At 45.2% G+C, this 21847-nt stretch overlaps 1 protein-coding gene across 1 annotated transcript in view; it reads right to left on the bottom strand.

Annotated features, from left to right (window-relative positions):
* The window catches only part of LOC120903065 (E3 ubiquitin-protein ligase CBL-B), a 78937-nt gene extending 57090 nt beyond the window's left edge, over positions 1-21847 (bottom strand). The window contains 2 exon segments of the mRNA XM_040312278.1: positions 17343-19642; positions 21555-21847. Coding sequence (XP_040168212.1) covers positions 17343-17887 — 545 coding nt within the window. The 5' untranslated portion in view covers positions 17888-19642; positions 21555-21847.

Here is a 21847-nt window from a genome sequence, read left to right on the forward strand (position 1 = left end):
GACCCCTGGGGAAACACACGTACACAAAGTGCTTCATTTATGTAAAAAAAGATGATGTACAAATGTTTAATGAAAACACTCCGCCAAAAGGTGACGACGAACGCCTAAAGTTGCGCGTGCTTCATTATTAAATCGTTTCCAGGCTTTGGACGAAACAGCAGCAGCAGCAGAGGAGGAGGACGCCGAATTAGGCACGCACAAGCGTTATTACCCTTGCTAGTTGACGGTGGGTGACGGTGTTTGGCGTTGGCGCCGGCCTCAGGGCTCGGTTGGCGCTCCACCATCGCCTGGAATTGTGGTGAACGCGTGAATGTCAACCCATTCGTCATTTGCTGGTCGTGGTCGTCGCCGTGCGTCGGTCGATTGCTTTGCCAACCTCACCGCTCAGTCCCATCATCCGTCATCTGTGGTGCTTCGTATCTATCTATAGATCTGCTTCTACACTTTAGACTCACCCACAGACGAAAAACCACACACACACACACACACACACACACACACACACACACACATACGGGTCCATTCATGTGCTTCCATTCATTCACAATCCGACAAGATCGACCGTTTCTTGGCCGGTTGGGAGCAAAGAAAAGAGGCCAAGTTACAATTAAGTGGAAACGCGATTATTAATTTTTTTCTACATTCCTTCACTGGTTAGTGTGTTTATAAATGCGTTAGCTCACTACTACCACCAGAGCAAGCGCAAGTTTAATCAATGCACTTCAACCATCCAATCCCGTCCGGCCGCGCGAGAGTGAAGAAGCTCTACCGACAACCAGTCAGATGGACGCGGTTGTTCCAAATTTATGGGTTTTTTTTCACTCTTCTCTCATTTTTATGGCATCCACTTCCGGACCACGGACAGCTGCCTTCCTGCTCCTCTTGCTGTTCATTCATTTCTAGAGCCTCCCCCGCCCAGCTTCTTGCCGTCGTCTCCCCGGACGACCTAATTCTTTTCGGGAAGGAATTTCTTGATTTCTTGGTCCGTTCGTGTCCGTCGCGACTAGGCAAGCGCGAGGTTTATTTTGGTGTGCAGGGGCCGCCGAACTGCGCGCACGTCATCATCTCTCATTTGTCAGATGTAAATATAGCGCCCAACAACGCGGCCGCGAAGGATTTTGATTCCAAGCGTCGGAGAGTCGGAGGAACTCTTTGCGCGATGGAAGAAGATTCAGATTAGACGGAAGAGGTGCTTACAAGATGATTTGGTAGAATTGTGATTTTCCCCGGCTAGAGGAAGTGGTATGAATCATAAGAATAGATCTTATTTTAAGACATCAAATACACGTCTGCGAATTAAATAATAATTTTCACACCTCTTAACAACAATGGTCAAACAATACGCATTATGTGTTAAAAACGGGTATATTTGTTCAAATAAAATTTACACCCCAAACTATAAATCAACTCCCCTGTTAGAGTTAATGCCGATTTTTTACCTTCTTGCCGATTCTTGCCGATATGGCGAGCAGGAAGATCTTGTCCGGCACGATAAGTGAACGGTCTCAACACGGCCTGGCATAAGGAAAGCGGACACAATTTATGACGGTCAGCTTCTGAGCGCCTTCGACTAGCTTCGTGTTTGACTGCTTGTGACTGTGCTTGCGAGAGGAGCGGTTTGGGAGGGACCGGCCTAGGAAGGAAGCATCCTCTCTACTAAAATCCCATAAATCCGTGAGAATGGCGCCGACGAAAAGGCCGAGCAGCACACAGCAGGCCTTATCATGTGTATTTATTTATTTTTTATTTCCTTTCCCCTTGTACTTTTCCCACTCGCCCACCTCGACGCGGAATGGTCCAATTTGTAGTTGTAAAGAAAAGCTCAACGATCTTCCGACACAAAACGATATTGCTGCTTTTCCCTGTATCGCGAGGTTCTCTATCTCCCGTTTTAATGCTTTACTTTAAAACTTCCTTGCATCATCTTCTAACTTTACAATAGTTGGTGAGAAAATGTACAAGTGTGGCCCGGTGTGTGTGACGGTGAGGGTAGACAGGCGGAAATGAGGTGGACGATGAGCTGAGGAAATCGCTTTTACATCGCACTGTTTACCTGCCTGCTGCTGCTGCTACAGCAAACATAAATTACTTCATTTAGAAAACGTTTCAGCGACGGGACGCTTGGGAGAGACAGAGGGAAAAGGGGGGAGGAAAGAGGCCCAGAACATTTGAAATTGGAATGTTTTCCATCCCAAAGCTTTGCTGAGCTTGCTGGGGATGAGCGGATGTAAACTGCAGTGGGGATAAAGATAAAACTAAGTATTTTTGTTCTGCTTCCATGTCTGAGGGGCAATTAAAATGTAAGTAAGACCATTAAGTTTATTCATTAGCATTAGCTGCACTGAAGCAGTCCGACAGTCTTGTAAAGAGAGCATTAAAATGAACCATTACATTGTAAGCAACTAAAATGGCTCTCAAGTGGCAAACACAAGAGTTTATTTGAATTTGTTTTCTTAAGGAAAGAGCGTTTTTTCGATTTTTCAATCGCTTGCGCATAAGCAAGATTACGCACGAATTTACAAACATATCGACGCGCAGCAGCAAGGTGTGCGCAGTAGCGCAAAAAAAAAAAAACAAACACACGAGAGGCTTGCGCGTAATATTTGTTTGCGCAATTGTTTTGCGAAGCGGTGCGTCGTGTGCGTGTGCGCATTTTGTGTTTCGCCGTACACGTGTTTGCTCTGCCCTCTGTCTCGATGACAGTGTTCGGGTCTCGCCTCGGATGGTTGTTGTTACAGTTTAATTTCGGGGTTTTCTGTTGTTGTGTATCTAACTTCAATCTTACGTTCGAGGATGCCCCTTCTCCCCTTGGCTTACGTATCACAATGGCTGCCGGGTCGTTTGGTTGCGGTTTGCGTATTATTAGACCACGCGGAAGAACGCAATGCAACACGTTGCGGCGTCTCGCGCACCGAGCGGAGCAGTGTAGCAAGACGCAAAAAGTGTACCACAAGGCGAACTGACAGTGGCTGGTGGGCGCAATAATTATTAGCATTAATTAAATTATCTAACTGTGCGTTTGGTGCGATTAGATTTAAGTCTCCCATATCTACAAAAATCTATTAATAGAGATAATGGAAGAAAACGTACAGAAATAAAACGTAAAACAAAACCAAAGCGCAAATCGATGCTCCTAGAAATTCCGTAGAATCGATTTCTTGCTAATACCGAATCATAACATAACATGTTTATGTTTGTTTGCTTTCTGCCAAAAACTAGTACGACCCAGAAGGCAAGAGAAAACACGGGCCAAGAAAAAGGCCACTCTCTAGCAATAACATTGCGAAGCGATGGAGAACGCATTGCGTTTGCTTCCACATACAAAACACACGGAGAAAGGGCCCCAAAAACACACCCAAGAGAATGGCACCCACAAAACAAACCAAACGCGCCGGAGGAGAACGTTGCCCCGGCGTACGGAAGCCAGCGACATGTGGCCAAAAGAACATCGTCTTACCTCGGGGACACAACGGGCTGGGTGGATGTGAAGCCAAACATGCCAAAACATGTCGAGCCAAGCGCCTGTCTCACACCCGAACCTCGCTCGCCCGCATACGATGATCGACAAAGCTCTCGTGTTTTCCGCGCATTTTCCCGCACATACACACACACAAACACACGAAGGGATTGTGTATCGTTTCTAGTTTTACTATTATCACCCGCGATGGGAAACAGAGAATAGCACACAGGTTGGTGGTGGTTTCGCGTATTATTTCCACCATGTACATCGAGCAAACACCCACCGACAGCGTCTCCTTCCCGCTTTTTACAGGTGTGAGGCTCAAACCTGCTGCCTTGCTAGGGTGAACAATTCAATGGTTTGATGGCTTATTAGATTAGCACCCGTGGGGCTGGACTGTTTTTTTTTTTACATGGAAAAGGTTCAGTTCTGCAGTGTGTCAATGGTGTTTTGGGTCAGGCCGGAAAAGGTGAACATTTATTTTCATAGCCGTAGCACAACTTGGCTTTCTGCCGGGCCTGCCAACGCCGCCGCGGGCACTTGAACTCGCGCGACCGCGCTTAAGTGCCGGCAGGAAGCCCATCAAGAAGGTTACAAAAAAGGAACGTTAGGAAGATTTTACGATTTCGTTAGCCTTCCTGCAGCCGCCCACCCCCCCCACCCCGCCCTTTTTGCCGGCATGGAAGGGGACCTTATTTGCGGCTTGCAAGACGTCGCTATTATCGCTTCAAGTGGGGCCATGCTTCAGAGGAAAGTACAACTTTCTGCTTTGTGAGGAGGAAATGGGTTTTATTGAGAGTGAAATTTTTGGAAAGGGAAAAAGCTTGGCGAATATTTTCAAGCCAGAAGTCGGATGTGCAGATTACACATTTATTAGTTGTCGAAAATTCAATTGGAAACCAACAACGTTTATTACAAAATAGCGAATATGTGGTGGGTTTGACACAAATTCTAATAATAGTTCTTTTGATGGTTTAAATTTGAGGGTTCAAATTCAGCCTGTTTACGATACGATTAGTCAGATTGGATTTTCACTAACTGTGCACCAACAATCGTGATTTAGTAGAAAAATTCAATCACACAAGAGCTGATCCGGCAAGCAGCGATTTGGCGGTTTGTTTACATCTTTTTAGACTGAAATCATCTTGGCCGACAACGTATAGGCGTGTTTAATGTGTGGTTTTGAGTGGAGTGATGACGTCATTTCCGCCGCAAAATGTCCAACTCCATTTGAAAAACCAGGATACAATCGTAAAACCTACTTAGAACGGTTATTGTGTCACTGAAAGATAGAACTATTATCAGAGTTAGAGTAAAATAGTGAAAAACTATCATTGACCTATCATCCCCTTACCATTTAAGCCAGAAAGTTGAAATTTCAGCTTGTTGGTGGAATAACAATCTTCAACCGTGGTTGTATTTTCCATACCCATTTGACAGTTGCGCATTCCGCACATACTGGATTTCGCTAATTGTGTACCGTATTCCGTTGTATTCCGATTCCGGAGTCGATTCCGAAGATGAATCCGGAGTTGGTTCCGGAACCGATTCCGGAGTTGAATGCGGAGTCGATCCCGAAATCGACTCCGGAATTGATTCCGCGATTGGAATCGTCTCCGGAATCAGAATCGTCTCCGGAATCGGAATCGACCAGGGAATTGCATTTTGCTCCGGTAACGGAATCAGGCTTGACTTCATAAATGGAATGGGTTGAATTGAAATAGGAAGTGTGGGAAGCGAAATAAGTCCGAGAATCTCCATGTCAATAGATCATTTACAAGTAAATTTTGACCCAAACGCCTATTCCTATGAAGATGCCGAAACCGACTCCGTTACGAAGCCAATTCTGATTTCGGAGTCAATTCCGATGTCGGAGCCGATTTTGATTCTGGAGCCAATTATGGAACCGATTCCGATTTCGATCCCGGAGCCAATTCCGATTTTGGAGCCGATTCCGGAACCAATTCTGGAGCCGATTCAGGAATCGATTCCGCAAACTGATTCCGGACCTACTATCCAAAATCGATTCCAGAAAACTGCGGAGCTACCCGGATTCGATTCCGACGAAATATTCATTTTTCCCATTACTACTACAAAGATACGTTTCAACATTGTTTTGTTTTCTTTTACTCCGTATGAAATAAGTTATAATATATTTGTAAACATCGATTAAAATAGTTTGTCAAAATATATGACAAAATATGAACGCTACAACAAATAAATTCAATCATTAATAAGCTGACCTGATCTCTAATCGTGTTGATATGATTTCTGCTGCCAAATGTCAATCTACACACAAACAATTATGGAGTAATATGTAATAACAATATCCCCCAGCAATATGTACAAGATAAACAAACTATGAATTCAATCATGTAACATTCTGTCAAATATTATCAAGAATATGAAACGATGGAAAGGAAAAATGATATAAATCACTGATTTCAAATTATGTTATTCAATCATTCAGCCATTAAGCCTGCCATATAGACGGAAAAAAAATCACAAAAATAAAGACATTATTCCCTGCTGGTGCTAAAATGAACCTTTCTCTCTGGCAAAATGTTAAATTGGGCACACTAAAAAAATGATATCCTTAGCACCAAAGAGCAGAAAGACAAACACGGAACCGAGAATCTACTTTACTCGCAATGGCAAGACACACATCTGATGCGTTTTTATGCTTTGATCAATTTGTCTTGATTCTTCCTCTTCCGCTTATTCCCCCCGACCGCTATTTTTGCACCATCGCACACGCCACTGCTGCTGCTGTAATAAAAACTGTTCCGCGTTCCGTTCACTTCCCTCCCGTAATCCATGCAAATCAATTTATTTATAATTTATGACAAACTTTACCATCTTTGCCGTGTCTTTGCGCCCAATCTTGCTGCCGGCCGTTTCCATCGAGGTAAGATGAAAGCAAAAGCGGACAAAGTAAAAGAAAGCCCCGATTGTGTCCTTCGATGTGTCCTTTTCCCCCCCCCCCCCACCCATTGGAAGCAAAATCGCTGAAGTGACAATATCATTTACACCAAAGCACAATGACGACGGGCCGACGACGATGAATTCGTTGTGAAGGCAACAACAACAGATTCTCTCCCCCGTGTGTTTGGAAAAATTGGAATAAATTTTTCCAACCAAAACGCACAGAGCAAGATGAAATTGAAGATGTCGCTTTTGGGGGGGTATGGGTAGGAAACAGCTTGTATCATCAATTTTCCCGCATTTCCCCGGCCCCAGCCTCGCAGGCCAACAGGAGGATCAGGAGAGCAACTCAGCACTTGTAATTCTCCGACGACCTTCTCCTTGGTGCGTGTGCAATTCTTTGCTTCCCCCAGGTCTAAGTGCTTTGTGAAGGAACACATAATCACAAAAAACATGAGTTTTTGTAAAGCCGAGAGGTATGATAAAAATATATTCATGTTATGTATTTTTTTAGATTTGAAAAAGGACACAAAGGGCATGAAGTGGAAGGAGAAGTGAGCCAGGTTGTGCAAAAATATGATTATTATCTCGACAGTGTTCGGCGCACACGACGCTTGAGAGCGTGTGCATATTGAAATATTCATTCTACGCGAATCGAACGGTGCTGCAGCATTATCCCAACGTTAAGAACATGTCGTTAGGCGCGCGCGGAAAATCAAGCACTTGTGAAACTGAATTGAATTTCCACCACCCGCAGCCGATGGTGACGATGACAAAAGAGGCGAAAATTCATGACACTCCCAGCAATCAATCGGTCGTCGTCGCCGCCGTCGTCGTCGGCCGGATTTTCAAAGGAGATCGATTTACCTTGCGATTACATTTCAAAGCGTTTGGCGTCGTCTCTGTCGGGTAAATCTGTACGTGTGCTGTCGCGTCGCCAGCATTTAGGAGGACCGAAATTACACAATAAGGGACGGGGGGGATAGGGACAAACACCACCCCCCGGATTTGGGTAGCGAACCATTAAAATTAATCGACAAAAGAAAGATGTGCTCGAAGTTTAGTGTTACTGATTTTTTAGAGCGAAATTTTTCCCTTTTGGTACCTTTCTTTCCCCCATTTTATGCTACAGTGCTACAGCTTCATCAACACCAAAAAAAAATGGGAAAGAAAAAGTACGAAAATAAGCAAATTCAAACAAGAAAAAGGACGTCTCCGGCGATCGAAAGTCAATGGAAGTGTGTCCCGGTTCAAATGCCGACGACACGCGTTCGGAATGTTGTCAAACATGTTCGCTTTGTCGGACACGGGAAGGTCGGATTACGGAGTCTGCAGTCATCTGCACCTTTGCCTCTCTTGTCTTTCCTCTGCTTTAATACCTTCATTCTGTTCGTTTGCCGCAATCTGGCGTGCCTGGCTGGCTGGGTGTTTGTGTGTGTGCTTGAACGTTGAACAAGCACAGCAGAGGGGGCAAGCAATTTGCGTCCGAGCATAACTGTTCATAATCTTCACCTCTTCCCTTCTCGACCAATGTGAACCACCTTCTTTTCTTTCAAATCCACCCCCCTTGGCCTTATCATGTGTTTCGTTTCCCAGAACGTACTCCAGTCCATTTCCTTGCCGTGATTTACTCCTCTTCCCACTCCTGCTGCTGCTCCTTCCCCTTTCTAACACTCTCCGTCGAGTAGTTTTCTGTAGATGGAAGGAAAAAAAAACAACAACCTAATAACACACGGCAGTGCACGCCTCAAGGGAGCTTCCCCGTTATCAGCCCGGCAAGGGCTAAAGGCCAGTTTTGTTAAAGTTTATAACGAATAACAGCACGGGAACAGGGAAAGGGTGCGGCGAATGTTTGTTTACTGTGATTACATCCCCCGGATATGACGCGTTACACAGAAAAAAAAACACATGTGAAGGGATGCTCGGGTCGCTTGGGAAGTGTAAGAGCAATATTTTCCTTTTTCTTTTCCTTTACTACCTCTGTCTCTTGGTGTCCTTACTGGAGGAAAATAAACTTTACAAACAAAATATGAGCAGGGACGGGGGGATTAGGAGGAAATTTGATTGGGAAAGAATAATACTATTACAGGGCGTATGTGAAGGACGTGCGGGCTTTAACACTGCTGCAACTGTAAATAATCATATTATGATCGTCATAAAAGAAAAGAAAAAAAGAAGGCAGTTTTGGACAATTTTAGGGCAACACTTCTGTTACCAAAAATCCAACAAGGATTTGTCTAAATATTGAAAACAAAATAGCAGCAACTGTCAGCTTTGTACATGGCTAACATTTTCTATGCCCGATATCCCTTTCCCCAAGACGGAAGGAAACGGTCAACAAATTCGAACGATGATGGTAATCAAATTTCGATTTCAATTTTACTACTCGGCCTTCTCCTGTCTGCTTCCGTTTGGGAAAACTCCCTGCAAATCCTTGGGAACAGGACCTTCGTCACTGATTTCCACCGAGGTGGACCATTTTCCTGTCCACCGACATAGGAAAAAAAGCGAACAATACGGCCGCCAGTGAAAGCGGCACCAAAGACAAAGCGAATTTCTTCTGGTCAGCGTGAAAAGGATGGATAGACGGAAAAAGGGAACAAAACAAAGCAAGCACGGAATGGGATGAAGAAAAAAAAAAACCAAGTCCAGTATAGATTTCTGGCCCATGTTACCGGTTTTTCTGTTCCCCATCTGGCACAGCAATCGACGAAGGTGGGCCCCCACGGCAGCCGGATGAAAATCAAATTAATTCTAAACTTTTCTGATCTGCCCGCCCGCTCGCAGCACCCCCCATTGGCATAGAAAGTGCGGCATAGCGGAAAGCGGTCCATGCCGGGGACGGCTGGAAGACGGGGGGTTTCGAACCATAATCAATGATCGTGTTCCGATCGTTCTGCTTCAGCGGACACACGAGGGAGGAAAAAAGTGGAAGAAAAAATCAAAATCTTTATGGCTTTAAAGACCAGCTCAAAACCGAAGGTACGTCCCACTGAGCTAGGAATATGCTGAGAAATCGGTAAAGCTAGTAATCGAGGAAAAAACCCGTGGAGCAAAAAAAAAAAACCAAAGGAAAGGAAATAAAATGCATTTCAAATTACCCTCCCGAAGAAAAAAAGAAGCACGACATCATTGAAAAGAAAAGAATAAAATAGTATAATAAGGATAAGCAGCTAGCTTATTCCAACCGAAGAAAGAAAAAAATGACGAACGAACCTTGAATTAGCTCACTGTAGCGTTTCTTCTTCTAATGCAAAGCAGGGAGGAGCAGAATGAATAGAAACGGGAAAACATTGATGCTTGTTTTCTTTTCAGTCTGCACTGCGGAATGAATGCTTTTGCAAAATATTTGTCCCGAAACGTCACACAAATAGCACAAAACGAAAGCCCCTTGTCCAGCTTCGAGAGGCAGCAGGCCGTATTTTTTGCGCCACCGCTTTTGTATGCTGGGTTTTTTTTGTGTCGACTTATGTTTTGTTTTGCATTAACAATTTAGATCGGCAGCTTTTTTGCTTTTGTTTTTTTTTGTTTTTGACGTCGTTGAAAGATCCGGCAAAATCTGGCGATAAAAATAGGCAAATGTGCCTTTCGCAAGGATCGCATAATGGACCACCCCACACCACCGTGAGAGAGCGTGAGAATGGAAAGAAGCGAAAAGCGGAGAAATAAATTGTACTGTCACTGTTCATTAATCATTATTATGTCATTTACTATATGTACATGGTTGGAGGGGCAGTTCTACCTGCCACTTCCGGACGAATATTTCGGGGAAAGGGAAGGGGAGGCGACAAAAAAATGGTTCCAAACTGAGAAAATCAATTTGCGTTCAAAACCCCGAACGGAAGGTCAGCGCCCGTTTAGTGGATTAATAAATTGGAGATTAAAATTGGCCAGCTTTCGTTGACACCGTTCAGGGGAGGAGCTGTCGAACGCATTTGTGTCGGATAAAATCGATTTTAAACCGCGCTTCATCGTGGTGGTCCGCTGGTAAAGCCGCTAAGGGCACAGATGAACAGAGCGGCAGCACAACTCGTCCTGGGTTCAGTTCCAAAATCAGCGTTTCGTAATTGGATTGAGAAATTAAATGAATTTATTAAAAACAAATTATAATGTGTGTAGGCTTTAAATGAAGCTTTAAATGAAACAAATCAAATTGAAACGCAGTTTTGTGCAAATTTCTAATTCAACAAAAAGCATAATTTAAGAACAAAAGGCAGGCAAGTCATTTAGAATTGTTTTGGCACACTGTAGAAAAACTTTACCGAGCCAGAAATTTTGACTTTTTTAACAGCCGGATGAAACATTCCGTGCTCGTGGCTGGAAATTTTCCTCTATCCGCAACAAAAAAGAGCCCCCCCCCCATCCGTTTCCGTAGCATCGAAAACAGCAGCTCCAGAAATTCAAACAGCTGTCCAATTCTGTTACCTTTTTCCCCTTAACTTCGAGTCCTTCCTTCCCAGCGATTCCAATCGAATAAAACCACACCACAACCAAAAAAAGACGCATAAATTCGCGAACAGGCAACACAAAAAAAACCGGGACAACCGGCGGCCGTGTACCGGAACAAGCGCGTGTTTTTTTATTGGCGGAGAACGGAGAAAAGAAATGCAAAAATGAAGGAGAGAACAACAACACTGCTATAAAACATTAAGTGCATGGATGTGGGACATCCTGTCTAAGGGAGGGAGCTATGCCCCTGGGGTGCGGAATTGCACGGATCCGGTGGCCATGTGTCGACTTGCATATTTGGCAGTAGCACATATACGCGTACACACACACACGCGGCTTAAAAGGCTGCTTGGCTGACGGTGCGGTTGCAGAATTGTAATTAGCTTGAGGCGTTTTCATTTTATTGTATGTGCTTTTTTTTTCTTCTCTGTTGTTCGTTGCCGTTGCGATTCGAATTTGCAACCGACCAAACGGGAAGAAAGGGTTGATTTTATCTCGATCCCCCCTCCTCATATTCCACAGGCAATTCTGTGCGGCTGACTAAAAGCTGACATGATGACGAATTTTTGCAGCTTGCACCTTTGAAGCCACAATAAAAATGTCGCGAGTGACAAGGATCGCACCTTGTTTCTTGTGAGGGGTTTTTTTGGTGTTGAACATTTTGCCTCAATTTAGTTGATTCATTACGATGGTTTAATGGCCCTCCCCCTCTTCGGTTGGTGCATACAAAGTGGGGGCCCAAAATTTTGCTTCGAGTCAATGCCCTTGCCGCCTGCTTGAATGGGAAATTATTTCGTATTTAAATAGCAAAAATAAAAGAAATATTGCCCCCCACCAACACCGACGGCCATTTTTCACGACACGATGAGTAATAAATTGCACGCTCGAGAAAGAGTGCCCCGCAGCATCAACGGGAAAACAAATCATGCCACTCTGACGCCAGAGAAAATGCGCTGTGTCAAAACGACGCAAAACAGCGCGTCACAAACAACGAACCCGCATGCGAATGACGATGATCTTTGTAAGACTTTCCGGCCCAACTTTTGAGGCAGCTCTCTAGCTGCTCGTCAACAAGTGATTGCGCAACCAGTGACGTGTGAAACTGCACACACGGGGGCGAAGAATATTAAAGTTTTCCATTTTTTAAGCTGCATCCTCCCTCAGCAGCGCGGTATCTTTTTGCAACGATCACGTACGCGCACGGGACAGGCAGCCTCCCTCTCCCGTTTCGATCGAGGACGACCGTCGGCGATGGTGTGTTTCTGTGTGTCAAATGCAACACCTTTTAAAGACAGCCCCATTTTGCCCGCCTATTGAGCCGTTTTGGCGGCATATTGTGAATGCAAACCTCGATCATCTTTTGACGTTGCCACCGAAATTGGTGAGAAGAGAGGGACGGTTTGCGGTTGCGATCGACCGCCACTGGCGGTCTGCCGCGAGCTTTGCGAAAACGAAGAGGGGTTAAGCGGTGCGCGTTCACCTGTCTCGAATAAAATTATGCGCCCATTTTCATGAGGTCGTAGTGGGGGCTCAACTGCCACTAAAGTGTGTAATATGCGCGTGGGGGATTGGGATTGGGAGGCTACAGCATTTAGCTGCCCTTCGAAATTCACGGCCTTTTAGCAGCCAGCTGCATGGTTTTATCGATTATATTAACTCCTCTTTTTTACCTTGCCAGTATAACGTGAAATGTTAGATGTAAAATGGCGTGGCTAACGTGGCTACTTTATTAGCATGGAAGCAATTATGCACATCAACTGCCAACTGTTTCCGAAAATCCAGCACAAAAGAAATAAACTAATTCGATAAAATAACCAAATTTGAGTGTCAATAACATGTTTCAATATTAATGTAATAAGAAACCGATTGTCCCATGCAAAAACGATGCAAAATAGCGAAATGTCACAACGAGAATACGTGTTCATTCTGTTCGTGGTCTAATGCTACCTTAAAAGGGCAGCTCACTAGTACAGTTGTTGTGGTGCAGTTTGCTACACGGTTCGTTCTAAGTTCAATCCTCAGATAAAGCAAGTTTTACTACAGCAAACACAATCGCAGGCGTTTTACGGCTCCATAGCTCATACCAACTCGTACGACTTAACAACATAACATGCCCGTCATGGGTTCAATCCCCAAATAGACCGCGCCGCCATACGTAGGACTGCCATATCCTGATATGGGGGGGGGGGGAATCATTTAGTCACTGAAAGCCAAGCCCACAAGTGGGTACTGGCAGGCCTTGACCGACATCGATTGTTGAGCCAAACCGTCCAAATAGACATAGAGCGACAACGTCGCGCGCGACGAAAAATAGCTCAAAATTTCACTCGGTGTAGATCAAAGTAGCTCATTTGACTCAGTCAACCAACTTGTTTTTTATTTAAAAACACACAAAAATAGGTTAAAATATGTTTAAATCTATTTTTTTGCGTTTGGCATTAATCTGGTTTGTAAACAAAGTAGATATTTCGATTATTTCGGATGAAGCAAAACTGTCGCGCGAGACGAGTAGCTCTGTTTGCAAAATTGAGCTACTTTTTGTCTCGCGCGACGTCGTCTCGCGCGAGACATTGTCGCTGTAAGTCTATTTGGACGGAAAAAGAAGAAGAAGCTCATACCAGGAATTATTATCAGACAAGAGACACTTGCTTATGCCTCTAATCTAGGTTCAATTTGAAGCTTTATGCAATAAAAAGACAAATGAATTAATACTAACAACAACATTTTGTAAAAAGAAATGTAAAAAATGCACTCCAAATGTAGGTTAGACAAACGTGGGTCCATGTTCTTGAAATTGAAGTGTAACCAAATGCGCGCTCTACAAAGAAAAAAACCTTCTCGTCGTCTTGAAATTCGTTTTTCGGGCCCAGACTCTAAAATCGACCGTCTTTAATGAAATAAATCGATTATGTTTGCTCTTGAAAGTGGTACCCCAGTTTTTCATGGAGCTCACTACCGGAGTCGTTGTTTGGTACTCGACACACATAGACACACACAGATATCGACATACAGCGAACGCAATGAATCGAACGGGGTATATATCTGAGGCTGATGTGCAAACGAGCGACCAGAGCGCGCGGCCGGCAGCCTTTTCGTCGGCGGTAAAGCGTACACGATGGCGCAAGAGCTCAAAGTGATGGATGTGTAATTAATTGGAAACGCTTAGCCGACGGGGGTGGAACGCGGTAGGTATTACGGCGTTTGCGCGGCCACATTAGAGGCTGTCCGATTACGCCACCCCATCGTCGTCGTCGTTGCCGGGGGAAATCTTGACGGTCTGAACTTTACCCGTGCGCTGGAAAGGTGTGAATTGTACAATTTTCGAGGAGACCGAGGGGTCGTGGTTTGGGTCAAACATGATGAAAGGTAGTGAGGGGAGACACAAAGAAGTGTACATTTTGTAGCCATATGCAACAAGATGAAGCGCGGCTGTACGGTGGCAGCTTTTACTATTAATCTTGCACCGTTTAAAGCTTAGTTGAAACCAATTGGAAGCGGTCACGCTGCCAAAATGTGCTGTTGGGAGGAAGCGAAGCGCTGTGGTTCAGACAGTAAGCGATTTTGTCTACTCGTTAACCTATGCCCTGACAGCAAGTATAAGCATATTTTAACACTATGTGGAAACGATCTTCCCGCGCACAGAAAGTGGGTGTGATTACAGGTCGTTGCGTTTTGGGGAAATGATAAAAATTACAAATAATTTAAATAACACTCCACATTACACGAACAACATTAATGAAGCGTTACACGATTTCACGATGCCTTTAACGACCAAACACCTGCTGATAATGGTGCTACAAACGCCGTTTTCCAGTCACTATTGGCACCCACCTATGTTAGGGCCATTTTGCTTCAATCGAATCGACCGTTTCCCGCGTAGGCATCTGACAAGATGTCCGCTTCAGGCCCAACACGAACCGAACTTTTGCCCACACGTAACGCACCAGAGCAGCAGGTTCACGGACAATTCTATTTCGATGTTGATGAAGAGCGAAAAGTACCGAAATCCTCCCACGAAGGAAAGCGATGGTTATGCTGGTCATCGCTACCCTAAACCCTTAGAAATTACTGGTCAGGTTGGGTAAAAAAAAAACCTTTCAACCCGCGCACCGTAGTGCCAGGTTCCAGCACAAGCATTTTGTTGTAACCATTTGCTTTCGTTTCAAAATTCACCAATCAAGTCGAAGGGTATGGAAAACAGAGTGGAACCAGAGCAAAATTAAATGAATACAGGCCTGCTCCCTGGGGCCCGGCGTCGTGGCTCTGTCTCACTAGGAGGGCCCCCCTCTAACTGAAAACGATTTGATTGAAACTGACAGCCCAAAATTAGCACGCTGATGGATGGGAGAAAGAGCGTCCGTGAGTGAGGAGCAGACACAGACCGGCGGGTCACACTACTGGTCCGAGCTTCCGGTGCCCGAGGTTCTTGTTTTTTCCCATCCTTTCTTCGGAATTGTGCTGCAATGTAGCAAATTCGGGAAACATCAAACGCGCGCCCTAGCTCCGTGTCTTTCGCTGCAAATCGACCGTAGACGAGCGCAGCCGATATGCTAAACCCAAAACCCGGTCGTGGGATGTGTTTCGACGAACACATCGTTGCGCTTCGCTGACAGTAAGCAGTAGATGTGCGCGACTAGCAACGAAACAACAAGAAGTGCTGAAGGAGTTCGTGCATTGAAAATGTGGCGGTTTGTGTGATCGGAGCCGCAAACGCTTGCAAAGTGATTCTATGAAATTGAGGAACTCCACAGGCGTGAGAATTTCTGCACCACCATTGCCTTCGGGAGAGGGGAGATGGTGGTTTGTCAATAGCTTAGACTAGCAGAAAATGTCTTCCATTGTTTCGTACCTATCTAATCCTTTGGCAGTTTATGAACTATTATGGTGCTTATTTAAGGGGGGCATAATCAAAATAACCCATCATTCAGGGGAATGCCATTCGAGGTGTTGATGTCGAAGGAGCATTTTAATTTTGACATTCCTTGGTCGAACAATCTACTGGACAACGTCTTGGGTTTGCTGGGTTTAAATATGTCTGAAGTTTCTCATAAATGTTTAAATTCGTGCGAGTACTGTAAGTTTAAGATCCATCGACTGCTGCTAGAAGTATTACATACAACACATTTACAAGTTTCGCACTACCCTGTCGTTAGATATTCGCATGACTCAATCAATCTAGTCGCATGACTATGTCTCGATTTCCAGAACTAATCAATGACCTGCGCATCCCAAAGATCTTTTCAATTTTCAAGTGTTGGGTAGTTCAGATTCAGATTCATGACTCTGAATGGATCTTTGGAATGATTCAATGAATCTGAATCACGATTGGAAAGATTCATGAATCTCAAGGATTCACGAATCTTCAAAGATTCATGAATCTAGAAAGATTCATTCATCTCGAAGGATTCATTAATCTCGAAAGATTCATGAATCTCGAAAGATTAATTAATCTCCAAAGATACATGAATCTCAAAAGTTTCTTACATCTAGAATAATTCACAAATCTCTAGGGATTCATGAAACTCTAAGGATTCATAAATCTCTAAAATTCATAAAGCTTGAGCTGTTTATTACTCTTCTTTTTGGCGTAATAACCTACGTGGTCATGCCAACCTATACAGGCGTTTGAGACTTCTTGGAAAGTACCACGCAGTTGAACTGACAACAGTTGAACGACAAGTTGTCGGTGGGATTGAGCAAATTCCATATTTTGGACATCATACTTCTCTAAAGTTTAATGAATCCCAAGAGATATATGAATTTTAACGGATTTATTAATATTTATAATATAATGAATATTTAGAGGATCATGAATCTTTGAAGATTCATGAATCTTTGAAGGCTGATGAATCTTTGAAGATTAATTAATCTTTGAAGATTCGTGAATTTTTAGAGATTCATGAAACGTTGAAGATTAGACTCGAGACTTAAATCACTCATCACAGATGATGCATATGAATGAATCTCAACGAAAGATTCATGAAAGCCAATACTACTCAAGTTATCTTAAAGTCATCTTCACGATCTTCTTTAATTCCAATATCCCATACACTTCTACAAATACATAGACGTCTCAGTGAACCTGAGTAACAATATCTCATATCGTTTCCAAAATCTTCCAAAACTTCAAGAAAGGAGACATGACGATGCCGGTAGATATACAGAAATATTCGGGGATTATCATTCATACTCCAAAACAGACTCTACAATATGATATCAATATATGAGTGTAACATCTGAGTGTAATGTACATACAAATTATTGCAGTACCCATTGCGGAACTAACCAAATTGAGTTCTGAAATTGATAATAAGCCTGGCAAAATATAGTTAAATTAGCTATTAGGACCTTCTCCATTTCTCCATTTCTCCATTTCATATTCTCCACTCCATTCTCCATTTCATATTCTCCACTTCAAACAAGTTCGAAACAACTTGAACCAAATAGATCTACTACAAACATGTACTCCTCACAACTTCTGTTGTGAGGACCTACATCGTTCACCTACCTGTTGCCAAAACGCGTCTTCCAAAACTCGGCCGCGTCCGCCTTGGTGATGCGGAACTGGTCGCCCGCAAACAGCCCGTTCGGAAAGATCGCCTTCAGCTCGGACAGCATGTGCGAGAACACCAGGCTCAGCTTGGTGAGGTTCCGCCGATAGTGCGAATTTTCATCGAACATCTTCTCCTTGCCCTCCTTGAACAGCTTGATCGCCTGTTTGCACTTGCGCATCAGGTTGTTGATGAAGATGTTGTAGTGCTCGTTCGAGTGCAGCAGATGCATCTGGTCCTCGTACTTCGAGTAGATCAGGTGCAACCGCTGGTACGTGTCCGGCAGAATGTCCAGTATGAACGGCGGGCTGTTCTTCAGGTTCATCTTCGACTGCTGGCACAGCTTCACCACCTTGTCCATCAGCTTCCACGTCTTCTCGAGCGTCTTCTTGTCGGTGAGAAACTTCTGCTGCGCGCAGGCATCGCTGATCTTGCCCTGGATCTTCGAGAAGAAGGAGATGTTGGCACGGGGCTGGGGCCGCGCCCGGTTCGTGGCCGCCATCTTGCTGGCTGCGCAGCAACAGCAACACCACCAATCCACCGCGACTGCCGCGTGACAAAAAAAGGGGGGGAAGCTGCAACTGCAGGGAGTACCACAAACTCACTGGGCCACTACCCTTCCACTCGTTGTGATCGGTAATGGGGAGAGGGAGCGTTCGCTTGATCGTGAGCGTCCTTTCTCCTGCTGTTTCGTTTCCACGTTTGACCCGATTTGATTCGCGCGTTGCGGAAAAGCTGGTCAGGTTAAAAGGTTGGCGGCTCTAGCGCGCCTGGCTAGTACAACACACGATTGCCTTTCACTGGGCTTCTAACAACGGCTATTTTTCCGTGTTTTCTTTCCGCAATCAAAAACCGCAAACCGATTGCCGTTTGCCGGCCGACGATTGGGCGGCGGGAAAATAAAAATAAAACGATCGCCACATCGCTGTGGAAAATTCTCACCACCAAGCACTTGACACAAGCGCACTTACGTTGCCAACTCACACAAACACACCGAACAAACTCACAAGTGTAGGCTAAAACAACCAAACGAAATTTCTGTATGCTCTTAATTTTCGCTTTTCCTCTTTACCGGCTGCCGGGCTAGTTGCGGGCACGGAAATGCAAAATTTGGCAAACACACTCTCACGTACACACACGCACACACAACCCACAGACCAACACACATTCACTGGGCCGCTTTACTTTTCCAGGCGCCGCCTGCTGGGGTTGTGGGAAGCAATTTTCGCACATTAAACTGTGACTTTTTGGTGGGGTGGCTCTTTCTGCTTTTGGCTTTTACATGCCTTTTGGCTTTCCGCAAATACACTTGACGACAATTTCAGGACAAAGCCTCACTACCACACACAAAAACGCACGATGCAAACCTCCACCAGTCGACACTTTTCTCGGAATCGGCTTCAATCGGCCTCTTTAACCACTTTTCTTACGGCCCTGCCAGTGCTTGTGAGGCTGGCTGGCTTTCGCTTCCAGTGTGCCCTTTTCGCCACGCGAGAGAGAGCACACCACACCGGTTTTTGAAGATGGAGAAGAGAAAGATGGATCGGAGGAACAAACCAAAAAAAAAAAAAAAAACGTGGCAAAGGCTTTGCAGCAACAGCAGCCACACACATACACACACACAGAGGTACACAGATTTACACGCACGTAAACAAACACACACACACAGGCTAGAAGAGAGATGGCTTTCTTTGATCTCGACGACGACGGGTTCGGACGGGGTCGAGCCTCGACGTTTCGTTGGGACTGCTGGCTGTTGGCGTGTCTGGTGGCTTTCTTTCGGGGTTTGTTGTTGCTGTTTTTGCTGTTGTTTCCTTTCGCTTCTTTCCCTGCGTGTGCTCACACACACACAGACAGGAGAGAGGCACTGTGGCCCTTTTAGGCCCTCGGATTCACCTTCTCTTCAGGGAGGGACCACTCCTTGCGTGGAGCGGGTGTCTGGGTGGGTTCGCAAAGCGCGACGCGCGACCTGCCAACCCGACCCGACCCTAGCGGGGGAAAAGCTTTGCTTTCTTTTGCCGTGGCGACGAATGGCCGCGGTTTTGCGCTGTGCGCTCGCGTTCGATTCTTTTTCTTTCCTTCTCCTCCTCTGACAGGGCTAGAAAATCAATCGTTTTCGCAGGCTGTGGGAAAGATGGCCTCACCACGGCACGGGATGAAGTTGCACTGCGATTTGCGAACGGTAGGAGGGCTGCATCTTGCCACTGCACTTTTTGTGTGTGGTTGCCAGGCAACGGGCGTTTTTAAACTTTGGTAGCTAAAACAGAAGAGAAATGAAATGAGTATTAATGATTTGGATAAAGAAGGAGAAGAAGAAGAATAAAAAGGTGATAACAACGATTATAATACATTCCCCAACCCTTTACCGAATGCATTTCCTATTCGTTGCTTGTATAATTTAAGCCATAAATAAAAATATTATCTCCATAAACTTCCTCTCCCGCACATACACACACACATACACATTCAGCCCCATAAACGGAGAGGTCTTTTTTTGGTCTGATTACTCTACGACCACGATGGGGTGCATTCCCGGTGCAGCAACATTATTTTTCTTCTAAATAAGTTTCCCCATCGCCAAAGAAAAAAAGAGAGAGCGAGCAGGACAGAGCAGAGCACACACAGGAAGGGATCGGAAACGTTTATAAACAAATCTTAAAGCCGCATGGCCAAGGCAGCCGACGATGCAATCCCGCAAAGGGCACCCCATTTTATAGATGAGGGGAGGGGGGGACAAAACGAAGAAATAGTGGAGGCGTAGAGGGAATGGGTGGCGGACGGATGCGGCCCCGTAAGAAAAACAACAATCTTCCATCTTAACCAAGACGTGGGAAGGGCGTAACGGGGGGAAAGGGCGTAACGGAGGATGGCGCAGGCGGGAAAAGGAAGAGGCGAACAATCGCGCAAGAAGCAGCTTCCAGTTTGCTCTCGTTCTCTTTCCTTCCCTCACTCTCTCTCTCACTCTTTTGCTCTTGCGCATACACATGTACACACACACACGTAGGATGTAAGGGTTGGTTTCCAGGGAGAGCAGGGTGGAACAGTATAGATGAGAAGAAGAAGAAGCAAAAAATCTCATCCGCTTTTAGAGCAATAGCTCACCCACACACACACGCCAGAGCAAAAGCAAACACATTCATATACACGCACCGGCTGTATGATGCCCACACACACACATACACTCCTGCACACTGTAGCTGTGTGAGTGACAGTTTGGCAAGAGCGTGAAGCGTGTGCAGGTGTATGCGTGTGTGATAGAGCAATGAAACGGAGATGCACACAGTTACCCATACAGTTGCACACAGTTAGACCTCTCCTTTCGACTTTGCTTGAGCAAATTCACCACCATTCATGGAGCGATTCATGGGGCAGCAACATTTTCTTTTGGGTGCTAGCGAATGATTTTTCCCTTGTTTACGTCAGTGTTGTGTGCGGCTGTCAAAACACGGCGACAAGCAAAAAATGCACCCACATTTAAATTGTTTGAACGATCCCCTTCTTTTCAGTCGAGGTCATCCAGCTGATCATTTGACTTGCTCGGGAGGCACAGTTCCACAGGGTTCACAAGATGTCGTTTGTGCCCTCTGTCCGCTCTCTCTCCTCTCTCTGTCTGTCTGTCATCCCAATCTCCTTTGCGAGCGGATGGCAAAGGGTCAGATTGCACTATTTTTTGACAGCAGCAGCATCAGCCAAAATGCATCAATTGTGGACATACACTCTGGGCACGCACACGCACAAACGATAACGGGTGTTGACGGCAAGCACTTCCAAAAAATGAAATGATCGCAAATGACTGAGCAAATGGCCAACAGCCTCCTTTCAGCGACGCGGAGAAAGATAACTGTTGTTCTCAAAAACGACAACCCGTCTCGATGAAGGGGTCGAGGAGGGGCGGGTAGGCGGATCGACGACGGGGAACACAAACTCATCTCTCTCACTCTCGCTCACTCTCTGTACACCATCATATCACATTGGCCTTGTTTTTTTTTGTTGCCTTCCCACAAGGGAGTAGATCACAGCCAGGAGAAAAAAATCGTGACACGCACAGTCAGGCATTGGGGAACTTGTTATATTGCTGTTTTTTTCCTCGTCACCCTGGGAAATTCACAACACAAATTCAACAAACACACACACACACACATATCAACGGAGAGAACATATATACCTACACAGAAGCACACTCATACAGGCGCGCGGTTGCTGCTCTCTGTAGCGTTTTTGTGTTGTCGCTGGCACAGCAGAAGAAGAAGCACACGATTTTCACACGTCACTTTTTACTCTGTTTTACACACCTGCGATGGAAACCTGGCTTCCAAACTGGTATCCTTGGTAATGCCTTTCCCGGTTCGTTTAAGCAGCAGGTTACATACTGGGGTTTGGTCGGAAACCAATTTCACCATCAACAATCGCACTCGGAAAACGCGACGATGTGACACGCACGGCCGTACGCGACGATGGTTCC

The sequence above is a fragment of the Anopheles arabiensis genome, chromosome 2 (assembly GCF_016920715.1).
Source record: "Anopheles arabiensis isolate DONGOLA chromosome 2, AaraD3, whole genome shotgun sequence".
NCBI lineage: Eukaryota > Metazoa > Arthropoda > Insecta > Diptera > Culicidae > Anopheles > Anopheles arabiensis.